This window comes from Lampetra planeri, unplaced genomic scaffold (genome assembly GCF_965212315.1).
Source record: "Lampetra planeri unplaced genomic scaffold, kcLamPlan1.2.h2 scaffold_183, whole genome shotgun sequence".
NCBI lineage: Eukaryota > Metazoa > Chordata > Hyperoartia > Petromyzontiformes > Petromyzontidae > Lampetra > Lampetra planeri.
In genome coordinates, this window is record NW_027614573.1 from 102,501 (window position 1) to 124,984 (window position 22,484).

At 50.5% G+C, this 22,484-nt stretch overlaps 1 protein-coding gene across 1 annotated transcript in view; it reads right to left on the reverse strand.

The window, feature by feature from the left end:
* Positions 1 to 22,484, reverse strand: part of LOC144739992 (chromosome-associated kinesin KIF4-like) — a gene marked incomplete at its 5' end in the record, with an annotated part of 44,073 nt that overhangs the window by 3,466 nt on the left and 18,123 nt on the right. Inside the window, 4 exons of the mRNA XM_078622882.1 lie at positions 19,812 to 19,997; positions 20,988 to 21,158; positions 21,280 to 21,412; positions 22,235 to 22,332. Of these exons, the coding sequence (XP_078479008.1) occupies positions 19,812 to 19,997; positions 20,988 to 21,158; positions 21,280 to 21,412; positions 22,235 to 22,332 (588 nt within the window). The remainder of the gene's footprint in view (positions 1 to 19,811; positions 19,998 to 20,987; positions 21,159 to 21,279; positions 21,413 to 22,234; positions 22,333 to 22,484) is intronic.

Genomic DNA, 22,484 nt, shown 5'->3' on the forward strand with positions numbered 1-22,484 from the left:
GTGTGTTAGTGTATAGAAGTGTGTGTGTAGGTGTGTGTGTAAGTGTATAGAGGTGTGTGTGTAGGTGTGTGAGTGTATAGAGGGGTGTGTGTATGTGTGAGTGTATAGAGGTGTGTGTAGGTGTGTGCAAGTGTATAGAAGTGTGTGTGTAGGAGTGTGTAAGTGTATAGAGGTGTGTGTGTGAGTGTATAGAGGTGTGTGTGTGTAGGTGTGTGTGAGTGTATAGAGGTGTGTGTAAGTGTCTTGAGGTGTGTGTAGGTGTGTGTAAGTGTATAGAGGTGTGTGTGTATGTGTGAGTGTATAGAGGTGTGTGTAGGTGTGTGTGAGTGTGTGTGAGTGTATAGAGGTGTGTGTAAGTGTCTAGAGGTGTTTGTAGGTGTGTGTAAGTGTATAGAGGTGTGTGTGTAGGTGTGAGTGTATAGAGGTGTGTGTGTAGGTGTGTGTAAGTGTATAGAGGTGTGTGTGTAGGTGTGTGTAAGTGTAAAGAGGTGTGTGTGTGAGTTCATAGAAGTGTGTGTGTGTGAGTGTATAAAGGTGTGTGAAAGTGTATAGAGGTGTGTGTGTAGGTGTGTGTAAGTGTAAAGAGGTGTGTGTGAGTTCATAGAAGTGTGTGTGTGTGAGTGTATAAAGGTGTGTGAAAGTGTCTAGAGGTGTGTGTAGGTGTGTGTAAGTGTCTAGAGGTGTGTGTGTAGGTGTGTGTAAGTGTCTAGAGGTGTGTGTAGGTGTGTGTAAGTGTATAGAGGTGTGTGTGTAGGTGTGTGTAAGTGTTTAGAGGTGTTTGTAGGTGTGTGTGAGTGTATAGAGGTGTGTGTGTAGGTGTGTGTAGGTGTATAGAGGTGTGTGTGTAGGTGTGTGTGAGTGTATAGAAGGGTGTGTGTAGGTGTGTGTAAGTGTCTAGAGGTGTGTGTGTAGGTGTGTGTAAGTGTATAGAGGTGTGTGTGTAGGTGTGTGTGAGTGTATTGAGGTGTGTGTGTAGGTGTGTAGAGGTGTGTGTGTAGGTGTGAGTGTATAGAGGTGTGTGTAGGGGTGTGTGAGTGTATAGAAGTGTGTGTGTAGGTGTGTGTAAGTGTATAGAGGTGTGTGTGTAGGTGTGTGAGTGTATAGAGGTGTGTGTAGGTGTGTGTGAGTGTATAGAGGGGTGTGTGTAGGTGTGTGTAAGTGTCTAGAGGTGTGTGTGTAGGTGTGTGTAAGTGTCTAGAGGTGTGTGTGTAGGTGTGTGTAAGTGTATAGAGGTGTGTGTGTAGGTGTGTGTGAGTGTATTGAGGTGTGTGTGTAGGTGTGAAGAGGTGTGTGTGTAGGTGTGTGTGAGTGTATTGAGGTGTGTGTGTAGGTGTGTAGAGGTGTGTGTGTGTATGTGTGTGTAAGTGTATAGAGGTGTGTGTAGGTGTGTGTAAGTGTATAGAGGTGTGTGTGTAGGTGTGTGTAAGTGTATAGAGGTGTGTGAGTGTATAGAGGTGTGTGTAGGTGTGTGTAGGTGTGTGTAAGTGTATAGAGGTGTGTGTAGGTGTGTGAGTGTATAGAGGTGTGTGTGTAGGTGTGAGTGTATAGAGGTGTGTGTGTAAGTGTATAGAAGTGTGTGTGTAGGTGTGAGTGTATAGAGGTGTGTGTAGGTGTGTGTAGGTGTGTGTGAGTGTATAGAAGTGTGTGTGTAGGTGTGTGTAAGTGTATATAAGTGTGTGTGTGTAGGTGTGTGAGTGTATAGAGGTGTGTGTAGGTGTGTGTGAGTGTATAGAGGGGTGTGTGTAGGTGTGTGTAAGTGTATAGAGGGGTGTGTGTAGGTGTGTGTAAGTGTCTAGAAGTGTGTGTGTAGGTGTGTGTAAGTGTCTAGAGGTGTGTGTGTAGGTGTGTGTAAGTGTATAGAGGTGTGTGTGTAGGTGTGTGAGTGTATTGAGGTGTGTGTGTAGGTGTGTAGAGGTGTGTGTGTATGTGTGTGTAAGTGTATAGAGGTGTGTGTAGGTGTGTGTAAGTGTATAGAGGTGTGTGTGTAGGTGTGTGTAAGTGTATAGAGGTGTGTGAGTGTATAGAGGTGTGTGTAGGTGTGTGTAAGTGTATAGAGGTGTGTGTGTAGGTGTGTGAGTGTATAGAGGTGTGTGTGTTGGTGTGAGTGTATAGAGGGGTGTGTGTAAGTGTATAGAAGTGTGTGCGTAGGTGTGAGTGTATAGAGGTGTGTGTAGGTGTGTGTAGGTGTGTGTGAGTGTATAGAAGTGTGTGTGTAGGTGTGTGTAAGTGTATAGAGGTGTGTGTGTAGGTGTGTGAGTGTATAGAGGTGTGTGTGTAGGTGTGAGTGTATAGAGGTGTGTGTGTAAGTGTATAGAAGTGTGTGTGTAGGTGTGAGTGTATAGAGGTGTGTGTAGGTGTGTGTGAGTGTGTGTGAGTGTATAGAGGTGTGTAGGTGTGTGTGAGTGTATATAAGTGTGTGTGTAGGTGTGTGTGTAAGTGTATAGAGGTGTGTGTGTAGGTGTGTGAGTGTATAGAGGTGTGTGTGTAGGTGTGAGTGTATAGAGGTGTGTGTGTAGGTGTGTGTTAGTGTATAGAAGTGTGTGTGTAGGTGTGTGTGTAAGTGTATAGAGGTGTGTGTGTAGGTGTGTGAGTGTATAGAGGGGTGTGTGTATGTGTGAGTGTATAGAGGTGTGTGTAGGTGTGTGCAAGTGTATAGAAGTGTGTGTGTAGGAGTGTGTAAGTGTATAGAGGTGTGTGTGTGAGTGTATAGAGGTGTGTGTGTGTAGGTGTGTGTGAGTGTATAGAGGTGTGTGTAAGTGTCTTGAGGTGTGTGTAGGTGTGTGTAAGTGTATAGAGGTGTGTGTGTATGTGTGAGTGTATAGAGGTGTGTGTAGGTGTGTGTGAGTGTGTGTGAGTGTATAGAGGTGTGTGTAAGTGTCTAGAGGTGTTTGTAGGTGTGTGTAAGTGTATAGAGGTGTGTGTGTAGGTGTGAGTGTATAGAGGTGTGTGTGTAGGTGTGTGTAAGTGTATAGAGGTGTGTGTGTAGGTGTGTGTAAGTGTAAAGAGGTGTGTGTGTGAGTTCATAGAAGTGTGTGTGTGTGAGTGTATAAAGGTGTGTGAAAGTGTATAGAGGTGTGTGTGTAGGTGTGTGTAAGTGTAAAGAGGTGTGTGTGTGAGTTCATAGAAGTGTGTGTGTGTGAGTGTATAAAGGTGTGTGAAAGTGTCTAGAGGTGTGTGTAGGTGTGTGTAAGTGTCTAGAGGTGTGTGTGTAGGTGTGTGTAAGTGTCTAGAGGTGTGTGTAGGTGTGTGTAAGTGTATAGAGGTGTGTGTGTAGGTGTGTGTAAGTGTTTAGAGGTGTTTGTAGGTGTGTGTGAGTGTATAGAGGTGTGTGTGTAGGTGTGTAGAGGTGTGTGTGTATGTGTGTGTAAGTGTATAGAGGTGTGTGTAGGTGTGTGTAAGTGTATAGAGGTGTGTGTGTATGTGTGTGTAAGTGTATAGAGGTGTGTGTAGGTGTGTGTAAGTGTACGGAGGTGTTCGGGAGAGTAACCCTGGCAGCGCAACGCTGCTGGCGTCTCGTGCTGCCGCCTGTACCTCGCCTTGTCCACCAGAGGGCATCGCCTACCCACGGGTTGTGTGGCGTCAGGGTGAGAAGTGGAGGGTGGGGGAGGGGTCCGGGGATGGGCGGGGGCTACTGCTTCAGCGCTCAGCTGAAGCAGCAGCCGCTGAAAGTCACCGTAAACGTGAACACAATCAGTTAAGATCCGAAATGGTTTATTACGTCCTTCCAATGATTGCTAAGCCCGAATCCATCTTCTCGGTTGAAATTGTCGTTCATGAGGCGATCCACATATACAAACACAGAGACAGTATATAATTTAATGTTGGGTTTGTCTATGGCAGTATATAGTACGGTGTAGACTCGTGTGATGTAAGAGAATAAAGTTTAGATGGAAGCATATTATATCATTTTTACGAATTAGAATTGTAATGTATTACTTACTGTTAGTAACTCAGCTTATTGTAGAGTATAGTAAGTATACTGATGATACTATGTGGTTTATACTTTAGTTGTTTACGCGTTGGTTTTAGTTGTTGCAGCTACATACTGTTAACACTCCTTCCTTTTATTAATGCTACCCCTATCCCCTCCCTTTGATGCTGAATTAGTACTATTCACATACCTGCATTTCCCATATCCTCTCCCTTTGATACTGCTAATCCTGCATAATGCACAGGCATATGTAGTACTAAACACATTCCTGCATTTCCCATGGAAATGCTAAATTCCTCTTGATATGCAAATTCCTTTGTCAAGGCGCCCAGCTTATATATATGCTCCAAGCTCGTGTGGTGTTTCATTCAGACGCTGTCGCCTCGACAGACCTGGTTTTCACCTGAGAACGGCTGCTTGCGTTGTGGCCGAAACGTCGTGAGAATTATTTTATTATGTTTTATTTTTTTATTATTTTATTACTTCCCTTCAACGTGACTTTACCGAAAGAACCAAGAAGATGAATCCCTGCAGTCACGAAAGCTTTAAATCGAGATGTAGAGGTGTTACGTACCGGGGTGTAGCAAGCCATTACGTTGCGGTGTCTACATCGCGGTCCGTGCGTGGGGTGTCTACATCAACGTCCGCATACAGCCCCGCCCCTCGGGGGGCAGTTGGCTATATAAGGCGGTGCGTGAGAGAGCTCGAGGCAGTCGTTGGAGCAGAAGAACCAGTGACGACTGAAGACCAGCTAGCTAGCCCTGGGACTACCCTGACTCGCTGCACTTATAAGAGCCGAGCAGGGCAAGCCAGGGGCGACCTCAGAGCAGCGAGGTCTGTGTCCTTGTGAGGGCCAGGCTCGTGTGGCTGAGGGTCGGACCTGAGCCGAAGCTGGGTCAGGTCAGTGAGCCTCTACAGTAAAATGAAAAACAATTAAATATTCGTTTATTGTGTGGATGAGTGGGTGCGTGCATGTGTGGATGAGAGGGTGCGTGCGTGAGTGGGTGTGTGGGTGGATGAGTGAGTGGATGGGTTGATGCGTCATAGGTGAGTCGCTGAGTGAGTGAGTGGCTGGGTGCATGAGTGTGGGTTAGTGATTGAGTGGGTGGCTTAGTGAGTGGTTGAGTGTATGAATGGCTCAGTAGTTGAGTGGGTGAGTGTGAGTGGCTCGGTGGTTGAGTTCGTGGGTGGTTGAATGTTTTGGTGGTTGAATTATTGGGTGGTTGAGTGATGGGTGGGTGGGTGAATAATTACGTGGTTAGTGGGTGAGTTGCTGAGGGAGTGGCCGGGTGGTTGGGCGAGAGGGTGGGTTAGAAATTGAGTGGGTAGCATGGTGAGTGGATGTGGATGTGACCGGGTGAGTAGGTGAGTGGCTGGGTGAGTATGTGAGTGGATGGATGAGTGAGGGGGTGAGTGGGTTTGTGGATGAGTGAGTATGTGGGTAGGAATGAAACACCACCACGCTTGGAGCGTATATTTAATCTGGGTTGGAAGGGGGGAAGGGCGCCTTGACAAAATAATTTGCATATCAAGAGGAATTTAGCATATTTATGGGAAATGCAGATATGTGATTAGTACTACTTGTGAAATGCGTAGGAGGTGGGCGGGGGGTTTAAAGTCATGTTATGCCCGTGCATTATGCAGGATTAGCAGCATCAAAGGGAGGGGATAGGGGTAGCATTAATAAAGGGAAGGAATGTTAATAGTATGTAGCTGCAGTAACTAAACCACCACGTAAACAACTAAAGTATAAACTACATAGACATCTCTAACGGCCAAACTGCCAGTGGCGCGAGACGCGGGGGTGGTACAAGGTAACCACGCCCCCCATGATGTCACAGCCATTAGCTCCTCCCCCCATGCCCCCCCTGCCTCCCCTCGCGACCACCTTCTATGCCCCTCCCCCTCACCCCCCATGCCCCTCCCCCTCACTCCCCATGCCCCACCCCCCTCAACCCCCATGCCCCTCCCCCCTCACCCCCATGCCCCTCCCCCCTCACCCACCATGCCCCTCACCCCCCATGCCCCTCCCCCTCACCCCCCATGCCCCTCCCCCTCACCCCCCATGCCCCTCACCCCCCATGCCCCTCCCCCTCACCTCCCATGCCCCACCCCCCTCCCCCCGCTGCTTCTTCCGCTGGGGCCGAGGGGAGGCGGCGCGCGCTGTGGATTGTGGGTGGTGAGCGGCTGGTTTGGATTCCCGCTCACGGCCACCGTCAGTGGCGAGCGAAAGCTTCTGAAGCGGCGGCTCGCTGGGCCTCCTCTACGTCGACTCAGCCTGAAGGTGAGAACCTCGCGCGGTGTGTCCACATCAGCAGTGGCGGCGGCGGTGGGAGGAGACAGAGGAGGCGCCTGGCCCACAGCCGTCACGTTCTGCGGAGTTCACGGCGCAGCTTCAAGCAGAGCTCGGCCCTGCTGCTGCTGCTGCTGAGAGGCACTCCCAGACGGCCGCGTGGCTGATGGGAATTATAGTTGTGGTTACATTATAGTTGTGGTTACATTATAGTTGTGGTTACATTATAGTTGTGGTTACATTATAGTTGTGGTTACATTATAGTTGTGGTTACATTATAGTTGTGGTTACGTTATAGTTGTGGTTACGTTATAGTTGTGGTTACATTATAGTTGTGGTTACCAGAGGTGGGACAAAGTCATTGTTATGCAAGTCCAAGTCGAGTCGCAAGTCATCAAATTCATGACTCGAGTCTGACTCGAGTCCAAGTCACATGACTCGAGTCCACACCTCTGGTGGTTACATTATAGTTGTGGTTACATTGTAGTTGTGATTAAGTTATAGTTGTGGTTACATTATAGTTGTGATTACATTATAGTTGTGGTTACATTATAGTTGTGATTAAGTTATAGTTGTGGTTACATTATAGTTGTGATTACATTATAGTTGTGGTTACATTATAGTTGTGGTTACATTATAGTTGTGGTTACAGTTGTTGGTCGTGGTTATTGTTGTGATTATAGTTGTGTGGTTGTTACTGTGGTGGTTGTGCAGGTGGTGGCACACGAGTTAACCCATAGCACCAGGGTCTAGCCCTCCTCTTGTACCGAGCCAGGCAGAGCAGTCGACCCATGGCACCTGAGTCTGGCCCGTGACCTCCTCCTGCACTTAGCCTGGCACAGCCGTCAATCCATGGCACCTGGGTTATTGTGGTGACGTCACCGCCACGTAGTGGTGAATGTCGACTGTTGATGTGTGTGGGATTGTGTGTGAGTATGATGGTGAGTATGATGGTGAGTATGATGGTGAGTATCACGGTGAGTATCATGGTGAGTGTATCATGGTGAGTGTATCATGGTTGGTGAGTAATACTGAGTGTGAGTTTGACTAATTATCTTCCCTCTCCCTCTCGCTGTCTCTGCTTTCCCCCCTAACTACCTCGCCTGGTATACAGGAGTTTGTAGGTTCGATCCCGACCCTGATGCCTGCTGTATATTTGGAGTTTGCGTGTCTCTGTCTCTCCCGGTGGTCGCGTGGATTTTTCTCGGGTCCTCCGGTTTTCTCTACACATTAAGATACATTCGTTTAAAGTTTTGACTTAAAACTTTCGTGACTGCAGGAATTAATATTATTGGTTCTTTCGGTAAAGTCACGTAAATAGAAAACAAAAACAAATCTATTTTTTTAAGTTAAGAAAATAAGATAAATTGAAAATTAAAGCAATTTATTCGATTTATTTTCATTACTAATTTTTATATTTTTTGGTTTTCTATTTACGTGACTTTACCGAAAGAACCAAGAATATGAATATTCGTTTAAAGTATTTGGCTGCTATAATTTACACGTGATGATGAGCCACTTCGTTGAGCTATTATTGGTGGCAAGTCGCTTCTGAACAAGTAATTTTTAAAAGTACTTTTTTTTTTTTTAAACACGCTTTAATTAAGTTAAATGTACCACGACTCCAGGAAGTGGCCCCGATGCTTGCCATAACGTAAGGGGCCGTGGTGATTTACAGCCAACGTCAGTTGAGCGTGGACAATTAGACCCAAGCCGAAACATAACATAAAAATGAATACTTTTATTATAGAACTAGCAGAAGTACCCCGCGTTGCCCGGGTGAAAAATATATTTCTTAATAACCTTACATATATACACAGATGGGCTGCTACCCCTGCCCCCCCCCCCCAGCCACGATCTCCTCGGCCGCTGTGCAGTAATATGTACGGCCTATAGTGTGGTGGGGTGTCGAGGCCTAGTACCGTGCAGAGCCTCCGGCCTCGCCTAGATTGCCCAACCGGCTGAGGCTGGGTACTGGGGCCGTTACCCCCCCCCCCCCCGCGCTACAATAATACTGTCTAATCGCTATAATTGTATTATCTACCGACCCTATAATAGTAATTGCACACATTGGGGTGGGGGGGGAGTGAAGAGGACGTGAAACTTTGATGAATTTACCTCAGAGTCGCGTGTTAATGCGTGCGCATATTTTTAACGGGAATTAAAAATGGCGTCCACCCCGCAGCGAATGCGTCGCTAGCCGTTGCCAGGGGCAACCGCCGTGGAAAACCAAACGGACCAATCGTGTCTCGCAAATCCCTCACATTTCGTCCAATGAAACTGCGTATGGTCCGGCGACACACAGACAGACAGACACACACACACAGACAGACAGACAGATTTGCGATTGTATATATATAGATGTAGTTTTGTTATCAGTATGACATAAGTAAACCAAGTTTGCAGTCGATACCACATTGGGAAGTGGGTTAAAATTGAGTTGCAAGATTTGAGGATACGACAACAACAGACAGAGTGAGTTAAATAAAAGCGCGTAATAAAAGAGATGTTTATCTCAGTGGACCTTACCTGGTAAAATTAAAATCGTTGAGATCTAATTTTATCTCTCTTTCCCGAGCACAACAACAAGCAGGAGTAGTGGGAGGATCATTCTCCACTAAGTAGTGGTGACGACACCACGGCGCTTGTGCCAGGATATGTACACCACAGATATCCATCACATAGAGACCCATAGAGTCATCACACATAGACCTATACAGTCACTACGCACAGACCCTCAGACTTGCACAGAGAACCATAAATTCACCACAAAGACCCAAATACTCATCAGACAGAGAACCACAGACTCAAACAGATCCACAGACTCGCACAGAGCCCTATAGACTCACCAAACAGAGACATAGACTCACCACAGAGAGACACATAGACTCACCAGACAGATACCCATAGACTCAATCGTACCCATACTCGCACAGAGACCCACAGACTCGCCACACATACCCATCTAATTACCACACAGAGACCCATAGATCTACACAAAAGTGCATAGACTCATCACACAGAACCACAGACTCAAACACACCCACAGACTCGCACAGAGGTCTATAGACTCACCACAGAGACCCATAGACTCATCAGACAGAGACGCATAGACTCACCCCACAGAGACTCATAGACTCACCCCACAGAGACCCATAGAGTTATACAAAAACGCATAGACTCACCACACAGAGATCCATCGACTCACAGAGAGACCCAAGGGCTCGCACGTGAATGTGTGGTGATTTAGTTGAAGGTGGAGGGGGGTTACCAGTCCCTCGCACCCATCCAGAACTCCCTGTGGCCACTGGTGGCTGCGGGCGACGTGAGGTGGTTCACAGATGGTCAGGGTTGGCGCCCCCCCCCCCAAAATGGCATTTCTCACAACCACCGCTGCATTATCAATCGTCTCCATTCGCCAATAAGTAACAGTGACGTCACCACAGCGACTGTGCCAGGCCAGGTGCACTTTGAAGCCACGTGAAGTGTCGAAGGCTCGCTGACCGGAGGTCCTGGAACAAACGCAGGTGCCATAGGTTGGCTGACTGAGATGACTGGCAGCACCACCTGTACCCCGTACTGTGCCAAATTGCTGCATATTTATCATCCGGTGTTCCGCTCGTTGTTGTGAGTGTCACTCCTCCGTTGTTGTTGGAGGGCGATTGTCGCCAACTGCCAAGTAGAAGCATCCTTCACGAGCCTCCCCGCAGAGGCCGATCTCGACACCACTGGTACCAGTCGTCGGCAAAGCCCACTCAGCTCCACATCCTCCCGTACCGCATCAGTCCACCTCCACTCCAGCCCATGCCGTGCCCGCCCAGCTCCCTCCATCCACCCACATACTCACTTAGCGGCTTACTCATGCACTCACCCACTCATATCTGCTCACGCACCCACGCATGAAATTTTAAATGCAGGCTACGCAAAGCATCGTGATCAATTTACACCAAAATCTACTCTCAACCACTTAAACCACATATTCGTAAATGATGCGCACCCTAATCAGCCACTATGGCTGTGTGCAGGGTGTTGTGATGTCACGTAGTACGACGTTTTTCTTGCTCCCTTCCTCCCCCCCGTTATAACGCGTTGTCTATCTATGGCCTCGTCACATTGGCCTTAATGGACGCGTGGTGATGGTGAAAAATGATTCGGCGGTGGACACTGAATTACCGGAGCCCCATTTAACATTCAGGTGACACGGGGCACGGTACGTGAAGAACCTCTTATGTCCTGTAAGCAGACTTCTCTGCATGGGATAGTTAACGCCTCTTAATGCACAGACAACCGCCAACGCAGCCTCGCCTGCCGGAGGAGCTCGCTGATGATCGGACAGTGTTCAGATCTCTCAAGGATCTGTGAGCTACTCGCACACAAAGACCCACGTGTAGCCTTTAACAGACTGTTGGGGCAAGTGCTTTATAACATCATCAAAGGGGCGCTGCAATACGATGCAATCAAAATCACCGATCAGAGATTTTCCCATATATGGTTTTTGTTGATTGTGAATCGATACTAATTGTATTGATTCCACTCAGTCGATACAGCAGCAAGTTCAAAATGTCCGATTTTATCTGAAAGTTTCTGCGTTTCACAGATCATACAAAGCAACGGTATTGATGCCTGGTTTGTATGTACTTTTTATCAAAAAAAAATTCATGTAGTCTATCAGACTTTTGTATTAAATCGCTCTGCAAAAAGTCATTTTGTATGCTAATAAATCAATGTTATGCTAATGCTAAATTTCATCATAGCCGCGACTCGGTTTACTCCGATGTGCAATGTCATCTTTATTTCGATCCTGTGAGTGTACAATTTTATATTAAACTTCATTTACTGAGTGAATGCAAGACCACTTATATGCTGATGTCCATTTTTATCATAGCTGTGATTCATTCAGCCATTCACTCAGCCACAAACTCACTCAGCCACACACTCACTCAACGACTCACTCAACTACTCAGCCGCTCACTCACTCAGATATTCACTCACTAAACCACTCACTCACTCAATAATTAACTCAACCACTCACCCAACCAATCATTCAACCACCCACTCACTCAATCACTCAACCATCACCCTCTCACTCAACCATTCACTCACTCAGCCACTCACTCACTCAATCACTCAACCACTCGCTCACTAAACCACTCGCTCATTCAACCGCTTGCTCACTCAACCATTCACTCACTCAACCACTCGCTTGCTCACTCAACCACTCACTTTCTCACTCAAGCACTCGCTCACTCAACCACTCAACCACTCGCTCAAAGACTCATTTAACCACTCATTCAAGCACTCACTCAAGTACTCACTCAACCCCTCACTCAACCACTCGCTCAACGACTAACTCTACCACTCACTCACTCAACCCCTCACTCAACCTTTCACTCAACCACTCACTCAACGACTCACTTAACCACTCACTTAACCACTCACTTAACCACTCACTAGCTCAACCACTCACTTAATGACTTACTCAACCACTCAATCAATTACTTTCTCACTCACTCAGCCACTCACTCCTTCACTCAGCCACTCACCCTTTCACTCAGCCACTCACTCATTTAGCCACTCACTCAGCCACACACTCAACCACTCAGCCGCGCACTCACGAAGCTACTTACTCACGAAGCTACTTACTTACTCAACCACTCACTCACTTAATCACTTACTCAACCATCACTCTTTCACCCACTCAACCACTTACTCACTCAGCCACTCACTCCCTCAACCACTAACTGACTGAACCACTCACTCAACCACTCACTCATTCAACCATTCCCGAATTCATTCAACCATTATGTCGCTGGACGAGTACCACCTTGATGGGTCTGCTACGTTTCCTTCCATAGTTATTGCCAAAAAACCACAAACATCCCAGAATCCTCTCGGTTTGGGGTCCAAATGTTGTCGCTTATTATATCCCATGAGAAACATCGCATCGAATAAATGCGATTGGATTCTCCCCGCCTGGACGAGCAGAATTGAATATGTAAGCATCAGGGTTTGGATCACACCTACAACCTCCTGTATACCGGGCGAAGTAGTGAACTTCTCGTCACCTGGGTCGCCCTAATCCATTCCCGTATCTCTTCTTCTGTGTGTGTGCTACAGGCGGGTGTCTCAGATTGCCAGCACCATGTGATGGGAGCTCCAGGGCATGCTGCGTGCTCGCCAGGAGGGGCTGGGCAAGATGGCGTAGTCGCTGGAGCAGCTGCGGGCGCGGCACCGCCGCTCTCACCCTGGCGGAGTGCAGCAACACAGTGGGGCGGCACCAGCGGGACACTGGACAACGCAGCCAAGGTGCGCGCCAGCCACTCACTCATCCACTCGCTCACTCACTCACTCAGCCACTCATACAGCCACTCACTTACTCAACCACTAACTTAAACCACTCACTCACTCATCCACTCGCTCACTCACTCAGCCACTCATATAGCCACTCACTTACTCACCCACTAACTTAAACCACTCACTCACTCATCCACTCGCTCACTCACTCACTCAGCCACTCATACAGCCACTCACTTACTCACCCACTAACTTAAACCACTCACTCACTCATCCACTCGCTCACTCACTCAGCCACTCATATAGCCACTCACTTACTCACCCACTAACTTAAACCACTCGCTCAACTACTCACTTACTCAACCACTCACTCAACCATTCAGTCAACCATTCACTCGTACACTCACACACGTGTGAGTGTACGTGTGAGTGAGTGTACGTGTGAGTGAGTGAGTGTCCGTGTGAGTGTCCGTGTGAGTGTCCGTGTGAGTGTCCGTGTGAGTGTCCGTGTGAGTGTCCGTGTGAGTGTCCGTGTGAGTGAGTGTCCGTGTGAGTGAGTGTACGTGTGAGTGAGTGTACGTGTGAGTGTACGTGTGAGTGAGTGTACGTGTGAGTGAGTGTACGTGTGAGTGAGTGTACGTGTGAGTGAGTGTACGTGTGAGTGAGTGAGTGTACGTGTGAGTGAGTGTACGTGTGAGTGAGTGTCCGTGTGAGTGAGTGTCCGTGTGAGTGAGTGAGTGTCCGTGTGAGTGAGTGAGTGTCCGTGTGAGTGAGTGAGTGTCCGTGTGAGTGAGTGTACGTGTGAGTGAGTGAGTGTACGTGTGAGTGAGTGAGTGTCCGTGTGAGTGAGTGTACGTGTGAGTGTACGTGTGAGTGAGTGTACGTGTGAGTGAGTGTACGTGTGAGTGAGTGTACGTGTGAGTGAGTGTACGTGTGAGTGAGTGTACGTGTGAGTGAGTGTACGTGTGAGTGAGTGTCCGTGTGAGTGAGTGTCCGTGTGAGTGAGTGTACGTGTGAGTGAGTGAGTGTCCGTGTGAGTGAGTGTACGTGTGAGTGAGTGTACGTGTGAGTGAGTGTACGTGTGAGTGAGTGAGTGTCCGTGTGAGTGAGTGTACGTGTGAGTGAGTGAGTGTACGTGTGAGTGAGTGAGTGTACGTGTGAGTGAGTGAGTGTACGTGTGAGTGAGTGAGTGTACGTGTGAGTGAGTGTACGTGTGAGTGAGTGTACGTGTGAGTGAGTGAGTGTACGTGTGAGTGAGTGAGTGTACGTGTGAGTGAGTGAGTGTACGTGTGAGTGAGTGTCCGTGTGAGTGAGTGTACGTGTGAGTGAGTGTACGTGTGAGTGAGTGTACGTGTGAGTGAGTGTACGTGTGAGTGTACGTGTGAGTGTCCGTGTGAGTGTCCGTGTGAGTGAGTGTCCGTGTGAGTGAGTGTACGTGTGAGTGAGTGTACGTGTGAGTGAGTGTCTGTGAGTGTCCGTGAGTGTACGTGTGAGTGTACGTGTGAGTGTACGTGTGAGTGTACGTGTGAGTGTCCGTGTGAGTGTACGTGTGAGTGTACGTGTGAGTGTACGTGTGAGTGTACGTGTGAGTGAGTGTACGTGTGAGTGAGTGAGTGTCCGTGTGAGTGAGTGTCCGTGTGAGTGAGTGTCCGTGTGAGTGAGTGTCCGTGTGAGTGAGTGTCCGTGTGAGTGAGTGTACGTGTGAGTGAGTGTCTGTGTGAGTGAGTGTCCGTGAGTGTACGTGTGAGTGTACGTGTGAGTGAGTGTACGTGTGAGTGAGTGTACGTGTGAGTGAGTGTCCGTGTGAGTGAGTGTACGTGTGAGTGAGTGTACGTGTGAGTGAGTGAGTGTACGTGTGAGTGTACGTGTGAGTGAGTGAGTGTACGTGTGAGTGTACGTATGAGTGAGTGAGTGTACGTGTGAGTGAGTGTACGTGTGAGTGAGTGTACGTGTGAGTGTACGTGTGAGTGAGTGTACGTGTGAGTGAGTGTACGTGTGAGTGAGTGTACGTGTAAGTGAGTGTACGTGTGAGTGTACGTGTGAGTGAGTGTACGTGTGAGTGAGTGTACGTGAGAGTGAGTGTACGTGTGAGTGAGTGTACGTGAGAGTGAGTGAGTGTACGAGTGTCTGTGTGAGTGAGTGTAAATGTGAGTGTACGTGTGAGTGAGTGAGTGTCCGTGTGAGTGAGTGTCCGTGTGAGTGAGTGTCCGTGTGAGTGAGTGTCCGTGTGAGTGAGTGAGTGTCCGTGTGAGTGAGTGAGTGTCCGTGTGAGTGAGTGAGTGTCCGTGTGAGTGAGTGAGTGTCCGTGTGAGTGAGTGAGTGTCCGTGTGAGTGAGTGAGTGTACGTGTGAGTGAGTGAGTGTACGTGTGAGTGAGTGTCCGTGTGAGTGAGTGTCCGTGTGAGTGAGTGAGTGTCCGTGTGAGTGAGTGAGTGTCCGTGTGAGTGAGTGAGTGTCCGTGTGAGTGAGTGAGTGTCCGTGTGAGTGAGTGAGTGTACGTGTGAGTGAGTGAGTGTACGTGTGAGTGAGTGAGTGTACGTGTGAGTGAGTGAGTGTACGTGTGAGTGAGTGTACGTGTGAGTGAGTGTACGTGTGAGTGAGTGTACGTGTGAGTGAGTGTACGTGTGAGTGAGTGTACGTGTGAGTGAGTGTACGTGTGAGTGAGTGTACGTGTGAGTGAGTGAGTGTCCGTGTGAGTGAGTGAGTGTCCGTGTGAGTGAGTGAGTGTCCGTGTGAGTGAGTGAGTGTCCGTGTGAGTGAGTGAGTGTCCGTGTGAGTGAGTGAGTGTCCGTGTGAGTGAGTGAGTGTCCGTGTGAGTGAGTGTACGTGTGAGTGAGTGTACGTGTGAGTGAGTGAGTGTCCGTGTGAGTGTCCGTGTGAGTGTCCGTGTGAGTGTCCGTGTGAGTGTCCGTGTGAGTGTCCGTGTGAGTGTCCGTGTGAGTGAGTGTCCGTGTGAGTGAGTGTACGTGTGAGTGAGTGTACGTGTGAGTGTACGTGTGAGTGAGTGTACGTGTGAGTGAGTGTACGTGTGAGTGAGTGTACGTGTGAGTGAGTGTACGTGTGAGTGAGTGAGTGTACGTGTGAGTGAGTGTACGTGTGAGTGAGTGTCCGTGTGAGTGAGTGTCCGTGTGAGTGAGTGAGTGTCCGTGTGAGTGATTGAGTGTCCGTGTGAGTGAGTGAGTGTCCGTGTGAGTGAGTGAGTGTCCGTGTGAGTGAGTGTACGTGTGAGTGAGTGAGTGTACGTGTGAGTGAGTGAGTGTCCGTGTGAGTGAGTGTACGTGTGAGTGTACGTGTGAGTGAGTGTACGTGTGAGTGAGTGTACGTGTGAGTGAGTGTACGTGTGAGTGAGTGTACGTGTGAGTGAGTGTACGTGTGAGTGAGTGTCCGTGTGAGTGAGTGTCCGTGTGAGTGAGTGTACGTGTGAGTGAGTGAGTGTCCGTGTGAGTGAGTGTACGTGTGAGTGAGTGTACGTGTGAGTGAGTGTACGTGTGAGTGAGTGAGTGTCCGTGTGAGTGAGTGTACGTGTGAGTGAGTGAGTGTACGTGTGAGTGAGTGAGTGTACGTGTGAGTGAGTGAGTGTACGTGTGAGTGAGTGAGTGTACGTGTGAGTGAGTGAGTGTACGTGTGAGTGAGTGAGTGTACGTGTGAGTGAGTGAGTGTCCGTGTGAGTGAGTGTACGTGTGAGTGAGTGAGTGTACGTGTGAGTGAGTGTACGTGTGAGTGAGTGTACGTGTGAGTGAGTGAGTGTACGTGTGAGTGAGTGAGTGTACGTGTGAGTGAGTGAGTGTCCGTGTGAGTGAGTGTACGTGTGAGTGAGTGTACGTGTGAGTGAGTGTACGTGTGAGTGAGTGTACGTGTGAGTGTACGTGTGAGTGTCCGTGTGAGTGTCCGTGTGAGTGAGTGTCCGTGTGAGTGAGTGTACGTGTGAGTGAGTGTACGTGTGAGTGAGTGTCTGTGAGTGTCCGTGAGTGTACGTGTGAGTGTACGTGTGAGTGTACGTGTGAGTGTCCGTGTGAGTGTACGTGTGAGTGTACGTGTGAGTGTACGTGTGAGTGTACGTGTGAGTGAGTGTACGTGTGAGTGAGTGAGTGTCCGTGTGAGTGAGTGTCCGTGTGAGTGAGTGTCCGTGTGAGTGAGTGTCCGTGTGAGTGAGTGTCCGTGTGAGTGAGTGTACGTGTGAGTGAGTGTCTGTGTGAGTGAGTGTCCGTGAGTGTACGTGTGAGTGTACGTGTGAGTGAGTGTACGTGTGAGTGAGTGTACGTGTGAGTGAGTGTACGTGTGAGTGAGTGTCCGTGTGAGTGAGTGTACGTGTGAGTGAGTGTACGTGTGAGTGAGTGAGTGTACGTGTGAGTGTACGTGTGAGTGAGTGAGTGTACGTGTGAGTGTACGTATGAGTGAGTGAGTGTACGTGTGAGTGAGTGTACGTGTGAGTGAGTGTACGTGTGAGTGTACGTGTGAGTGAGTGTACGTGTGAGTGAGTGTACGTGTGAGTGAGTGTACGTGTAAGTGAGTGTACGTGTGAGTGTACGTGTGAGTGAGTGTACGTGTGAGTGAGTGTACGTGAGAGTGAGTGTACGTGTGAGTGAGTGTACGTGAGAGTGAGTGAGTGTACGAGTGTCTGTGTGAGTGAGTGTAAATGTGAGTGTACGTGTGAGTGAGTGAGTGTCCGTGTGAGTGAGTGTCCGTGTGAGTGAGTGTCCGTGTGAGTGAGTGTCCGTGTGAGTGAGTGTCCGTGTGAGTGAGTGAGTGTCCGTGTGAGTGAGTGAGTGTCCGTGTGAGTGAGTGAGTGTCCGTGTGAGTGAGTGAGTGTCCGTGTGAGTGAGTGAGTGTACGTGTGAGTGAGTGAGTGTACGTGTGAGTGAGTGTCCGTGTGAGTGAGTGTCCGTGTGAGTGAGTGAGTGTCCGTGTGAGTGAGTGAGTGTCCGTGTGAGTGAGTGTCCGTGTGAGTGAGTGAGTGTACGTGTGAGTGAGTGAGTGTACGTGTGAGTGAGTGAGTGTACGTGTGAGTGAGTGAGTGTACGTGTGAGTGAGTGAGTGTACGTGTGAGTGAGTGAGTGTACGTGTGAGTGAGTGTACGTGTGAGTGAGTGTACGTGTGAGTGAGTGTACGTGTGAGTGAGTGTACGTGTGAGTGAGTGTACGTGTGAGTGAGTGAGTGTACGTGTGAGTGAGTGAGTGTCCGTGTGAGTGAGTGAGTGTCCGTGTGAGTGAGTGAGTGTCCGTGTGAGTGAGTGAGTGTCCGTGTGAGTGAGTGAGTGTCCGTGTGAGTGAGTGAGTGTCCGTGTGAGTGAGTGAGTGTCCGTGTGAGTGAGTGTACGTGTGAGTGAGTGTACGTGTGAGTGAGTGTACGTGTGAGTGAGTGTCTGTGTGAGTGTCCGTGTGAGTGTACGTGTGAGTGAGTGTACGTGTGAGTGAGTGTACGTGTGAGTGAGTGTACGTGTGAGTGAGTGTACGTGTGAGTGAGTGAGTGTACGTGTGAGTGAGTGAGTGTACGTGTGAGTGAGTGAGTGTCCGTGTGAGTGAGTGTCCGTGTGAGTGAGTGTACGTGTGAGTGAGTGTACGTGTGAGTGAGTGTACGTGTGAGTGAGTGAGTGTACGTGTGAGTGAGTGAGTGTACGTGTGAGTGAGTGAGTGTACGTGTGAGTGTACGTGTGAGTGTACGTGTGAGTCAGTGTACGTGTGAGTCAGTGTACGTATGAGTGAGTGAGTGTACGTGTGAGTGTACGTGTGAGTGAGTGTACGTGTGAGTGAGTGTACGTGTGAGTGTACGTGTGAGTGAGTGTACGTGTGAGTGAGTGTACGTGTGAGTGAGTGTACGTGTGAGTGTACGTGTGAGTGTACGTGTGAGTGAGTGTACGTGTGAGTGAGTGTACGTGAGAGTGAGTGTACGTGTGAGTGAGTGTACGTGAGAGTGAGTGAGTGTACGAGTGTCTGTGTGAGTGAGTGTACATGTGAGTGTACGTGTGAGTGAGTGTACGTGTGAGTGAGTGTACGTGTGAGTGAGTGTACGTGTGAGTGAGTGTACGTGTGAGTGAGTGTACGTGAGTGTACGTGTGAGTGTACGTGCGAGTGAGTGTACGTGTGAGTGAGTGTCTGTGTGAGTGTACGTGTGAGTGTGTGTACGTGTGAGTGAGTGTACGTGTGAGTGAGTGTACGTGTGAGTGAGTGTACGTGTGAGTGAGTGTACGTGTGAGTGAGTGTACGTGTGAGTGAGTGTACGTGTGAGTGAGTGTACGTGTGAGTGTACGTGTGAGTGAGTGTACGTGTGAGTGAGTGTACGTGTGAGTGAGTGTACGTGTAAGTGAGTGTACGTGTGAGTGTACGTGTGAGTGAGTGTACGTGTGAGTGTACGTGTGAGTGTACGTGTGAGTGTACGTGTGAGTGAGTGTACGTGTGAGTGAGTGTACGTGTGAGTGAGTGTACGTGTAAGTGAGTGTACGTGTACGTGTGAGTGAGTGTACGTGTGAGTGAGTGAACGTGTGAGTGAGTGTCCGTGAGTGAGTGTCCGTGAGTGTCCGTGTGAGTGTACGTGTGAGTGAGTGTACGTGTGAGTGAGTGTACGTGTGAGTGAGTGTACGTGTGAGTGAGTGTACGTGTGAGTGAGTGTACGTGTGAGTGAGTGTACGTGTGAGTGAGTGTACGTGTGAGTGAGTGTACGTGTGAGTGAGTGTACGTGTGAGTGAGTGTCCGTGTGAGTGAGTGTCCGTGTGAGTGTACGTGTGAGTGAGTGAGTGTACGTGTAAGTGAGTGTACGTGTGAGTGAGTGAGTGTACGTGTAAGTGAGTGTACGTGTAAGTGAGTGTACGTGTGAGTGAGTGAGTGTACGTGTGAGTGTACGTGAGTGAGTGTACGTGTGAGTGAGTGTACGTGTGAGTGAGTGTCTGTGTGAGTGTACGTGTGAGTGAGTGTACGTGTGAGTGAGTGTCTGTGTGAGTGTACGTGTGAGTGAGTGTACGTGTGAGTGAGTGTACGTGTGAGTGTACGTGTGAGTGAGTGTACGTGTGAGTGAGTGTACGTGTGAGTGTACGTGTGAGTGTACGTGTGAGTGAGTGTCTGTGTGAGTGAGTGTACGTGTGAGTGAGTGTACGTGTGAGTGAGTGTACTTGTGAGTGAGTGTACGTGTGAGTGTACGTGTGAGTGAGTGTACGTGTGAGTGTACGTGTGAGTGAGTGTACGTGAGAGTGAGTGAGTGTACGTGTGAGTGTACGTGTGAGTGAGTGTACTTGTGAGTGAGTGTACGTGTGAGTGTACGTGTGAGTGAGTGTACGTGTGAGTGTACGAGTGAGTGAGTGTACGTGAGAGTGAGTGAGTGTACGTGCGCGTGTACACGTGTGCGCGTGCGTGCGTGACTGTACGTGTACACGTGTGCGCGTGCGTGACTGTACGCGAGTGTACGCGCGTGTACGTGCGGTCACCCTGGAGGCCGCAACGTTCTTGCTTTGCCGCGGCAGCTGTACCCTGGCTCCGACCACGCGTGTTGGCTGCGGCGAGAGAACATCACAGCATCAACATCACAGCATCAACATCACAACATCAACATCACACCATGAACATCACAGCATCAACATCATAGCATCAACATTACAACATCAAAACAACATCACAGCATCAACATCACAGCATCAACATCACAACATCAACATCACACCATGAACATCACAGCATCAACATCACAGCATCAACATTACAACATCAAAACAACATCACAGCATCAACATGGGTGAGCGAGTGGGTGGGTGGGTGAGTAAGTAGGTGAGTGAGCGGATGAGTAGGTGAGTGGGTGAGTAGATGAGTGAGTGGGTGAGAGTGGATGGGTGGGTGAGTGGATGGGTGGGTGAGTGGATGGGTGGGTGAGTGAGTGATTGGGTGAGCGAGTGGGCGGGCGAGTGGGAGGGCGAGTGGGAGGGTGAGTGAGTGGATGAGTGGGTTAGTGAGTGGTTGAGTGGGTGGTTGAGTGGGTGAGTGAGTGAGTAAGCGGGTGAGCGGGCGGGTGAGTGGGTGGGTGAGTGGGTGAGCGGGCGGGTGAGTGGGTGGGTGAGTGAGTGAGCAGGTGAGTGAGTGAGTGGGTGAGTGAGTGAGCGGGTGAGTGGGTGGGCGGGTGGGTGAGTGGGTGGGCAGGTGGGTTAGTGGGTGGCCGGGTGGGTGGGTGAGTGAGTGGGTGAGTGGGTGAGTGGGTGAGCGAGTGAGTGAGCGGGTGAGTGAGTGGGTGAGTGAGCGAGTGGGCGGGTGAGCGAGTGAGTGGGTTAGTGAGTGAGCGGGTGAGTGAGCAAGTGAGTGGGTGAGTGAGTGGCTGAGTGGGTGGGTGAGTGAGTGGTTGAATGAGTGGGTGAGTGAGCTGGTGAGTCGGTGAGTCGGTGAGTGAGTGGGTGAGTGGATGGGTGGGTGAGTGGGTGAGTGGGTGAGTGAGTGGGTGAGTGGATGGGTGGGTGAGCGGGTGAGTGAGTGAGTGAGTGGGCGAGTGAGTTGGTCACCTGCAGGCTCTCACGCTGCTGATCTTCGCTCTGTGGCCGTGAGCTTCCCTTGTCCTGATGCTCCACCTCTAGACGACCGATCTCCCCGGTGAGTCTCTCCCTCTCCTCCCGCACCGCGTCTCTCTCCTCACGCGCCTCGCGCAACTCCTCGCTGGCACGCGCAGCCACCAACTGGCACGCACGCACGCACCACCACCACAACCACCATCACAACCCCCACCACCACCACCACCCCCACCACCACCCCCACCACCACCACCACCAACACCACAACCACCCCCACCACCCCCACCTGCACGAGTAGCCGGAGCAGAGCGCAATTGGCCTCCACGATGGTGGCGATGGTGTCCCAGCGATTGTGGCCGCGCTCCTCTGAGCCCCCCACCCCCAGCAGCAGACGCTGCAGGTCGGCAATCTGAGCGCTCCTGCACTCGGAGAGAGACACGCGCACACACACACGCGCACACACACGCACCGCACACACACGCACGCACGCACACGCACGCACGCACACGCACGCCGCACACACACACACACACGCACGCACACGCACGCACACACACGCGCACACACACGCACGGACACGCACCGCACACACACGCACGCACACGCATGCACACGCACACGCACGCACACGCACGCACGCACACGCACGCACGCACACGCACGCACGCACGCCGCACACGCACGCACACACACACACGCACGCACACGCACACACACACACGCACCGCACACGCACGCACGCACACGCACGCCGCACACGCACACACACCGCACACACGCCGCACGCACACGCACACACACACACGCACGCCGCACGCACGCGCGCGCACGCACACACACGCACGCACGCACGCACGCACGCACGCACGCACGCACGCACGCACGCACGCACACGCACGCACGCGCGCGCACGCACGCACGCACGCACGCACACACACACAGCACCACCACCCTCACCTCCACATCACCACCACTACTACTCTCCCCACCACCACTACCCTCACCACATCACCACCTCCACATCACCACATCACCACCACCACCTCCACATCAGCACCACCACTACCCTCAGCACACCACCAACCTCACCACATTCACATCACCACCACTAGCCTCACCACACCACCAACCTCACCACCACCACACCACCACCACCACACCGCCACCCCCATCACCACCACTACCCTCACCACCACCACCACCACCACCCCTACACTCACCACCATCACTCACTCACTCACCGGAGCCCAATCTCCGTCTCCAGACTGGCGATCTGCGGGCCCAGTTCCTCCGAAGGCCTCAAAGCCTCTTCCAGCTCCGAGACCAGCACGGTGCGAGGCTGACCACGACACAGACAAAGGTCCCCCGTGTAGCCTTTCAGACTGCCGGGGCAAGTGCGGCTAGCGAGTAGCAGCAGCGCCTATACACAGACAAAGGTCCCCCGTGTAGCCTCTAGCAGGCTGCTGGGGCAAGTGCTGTTAGTAGCAGCAG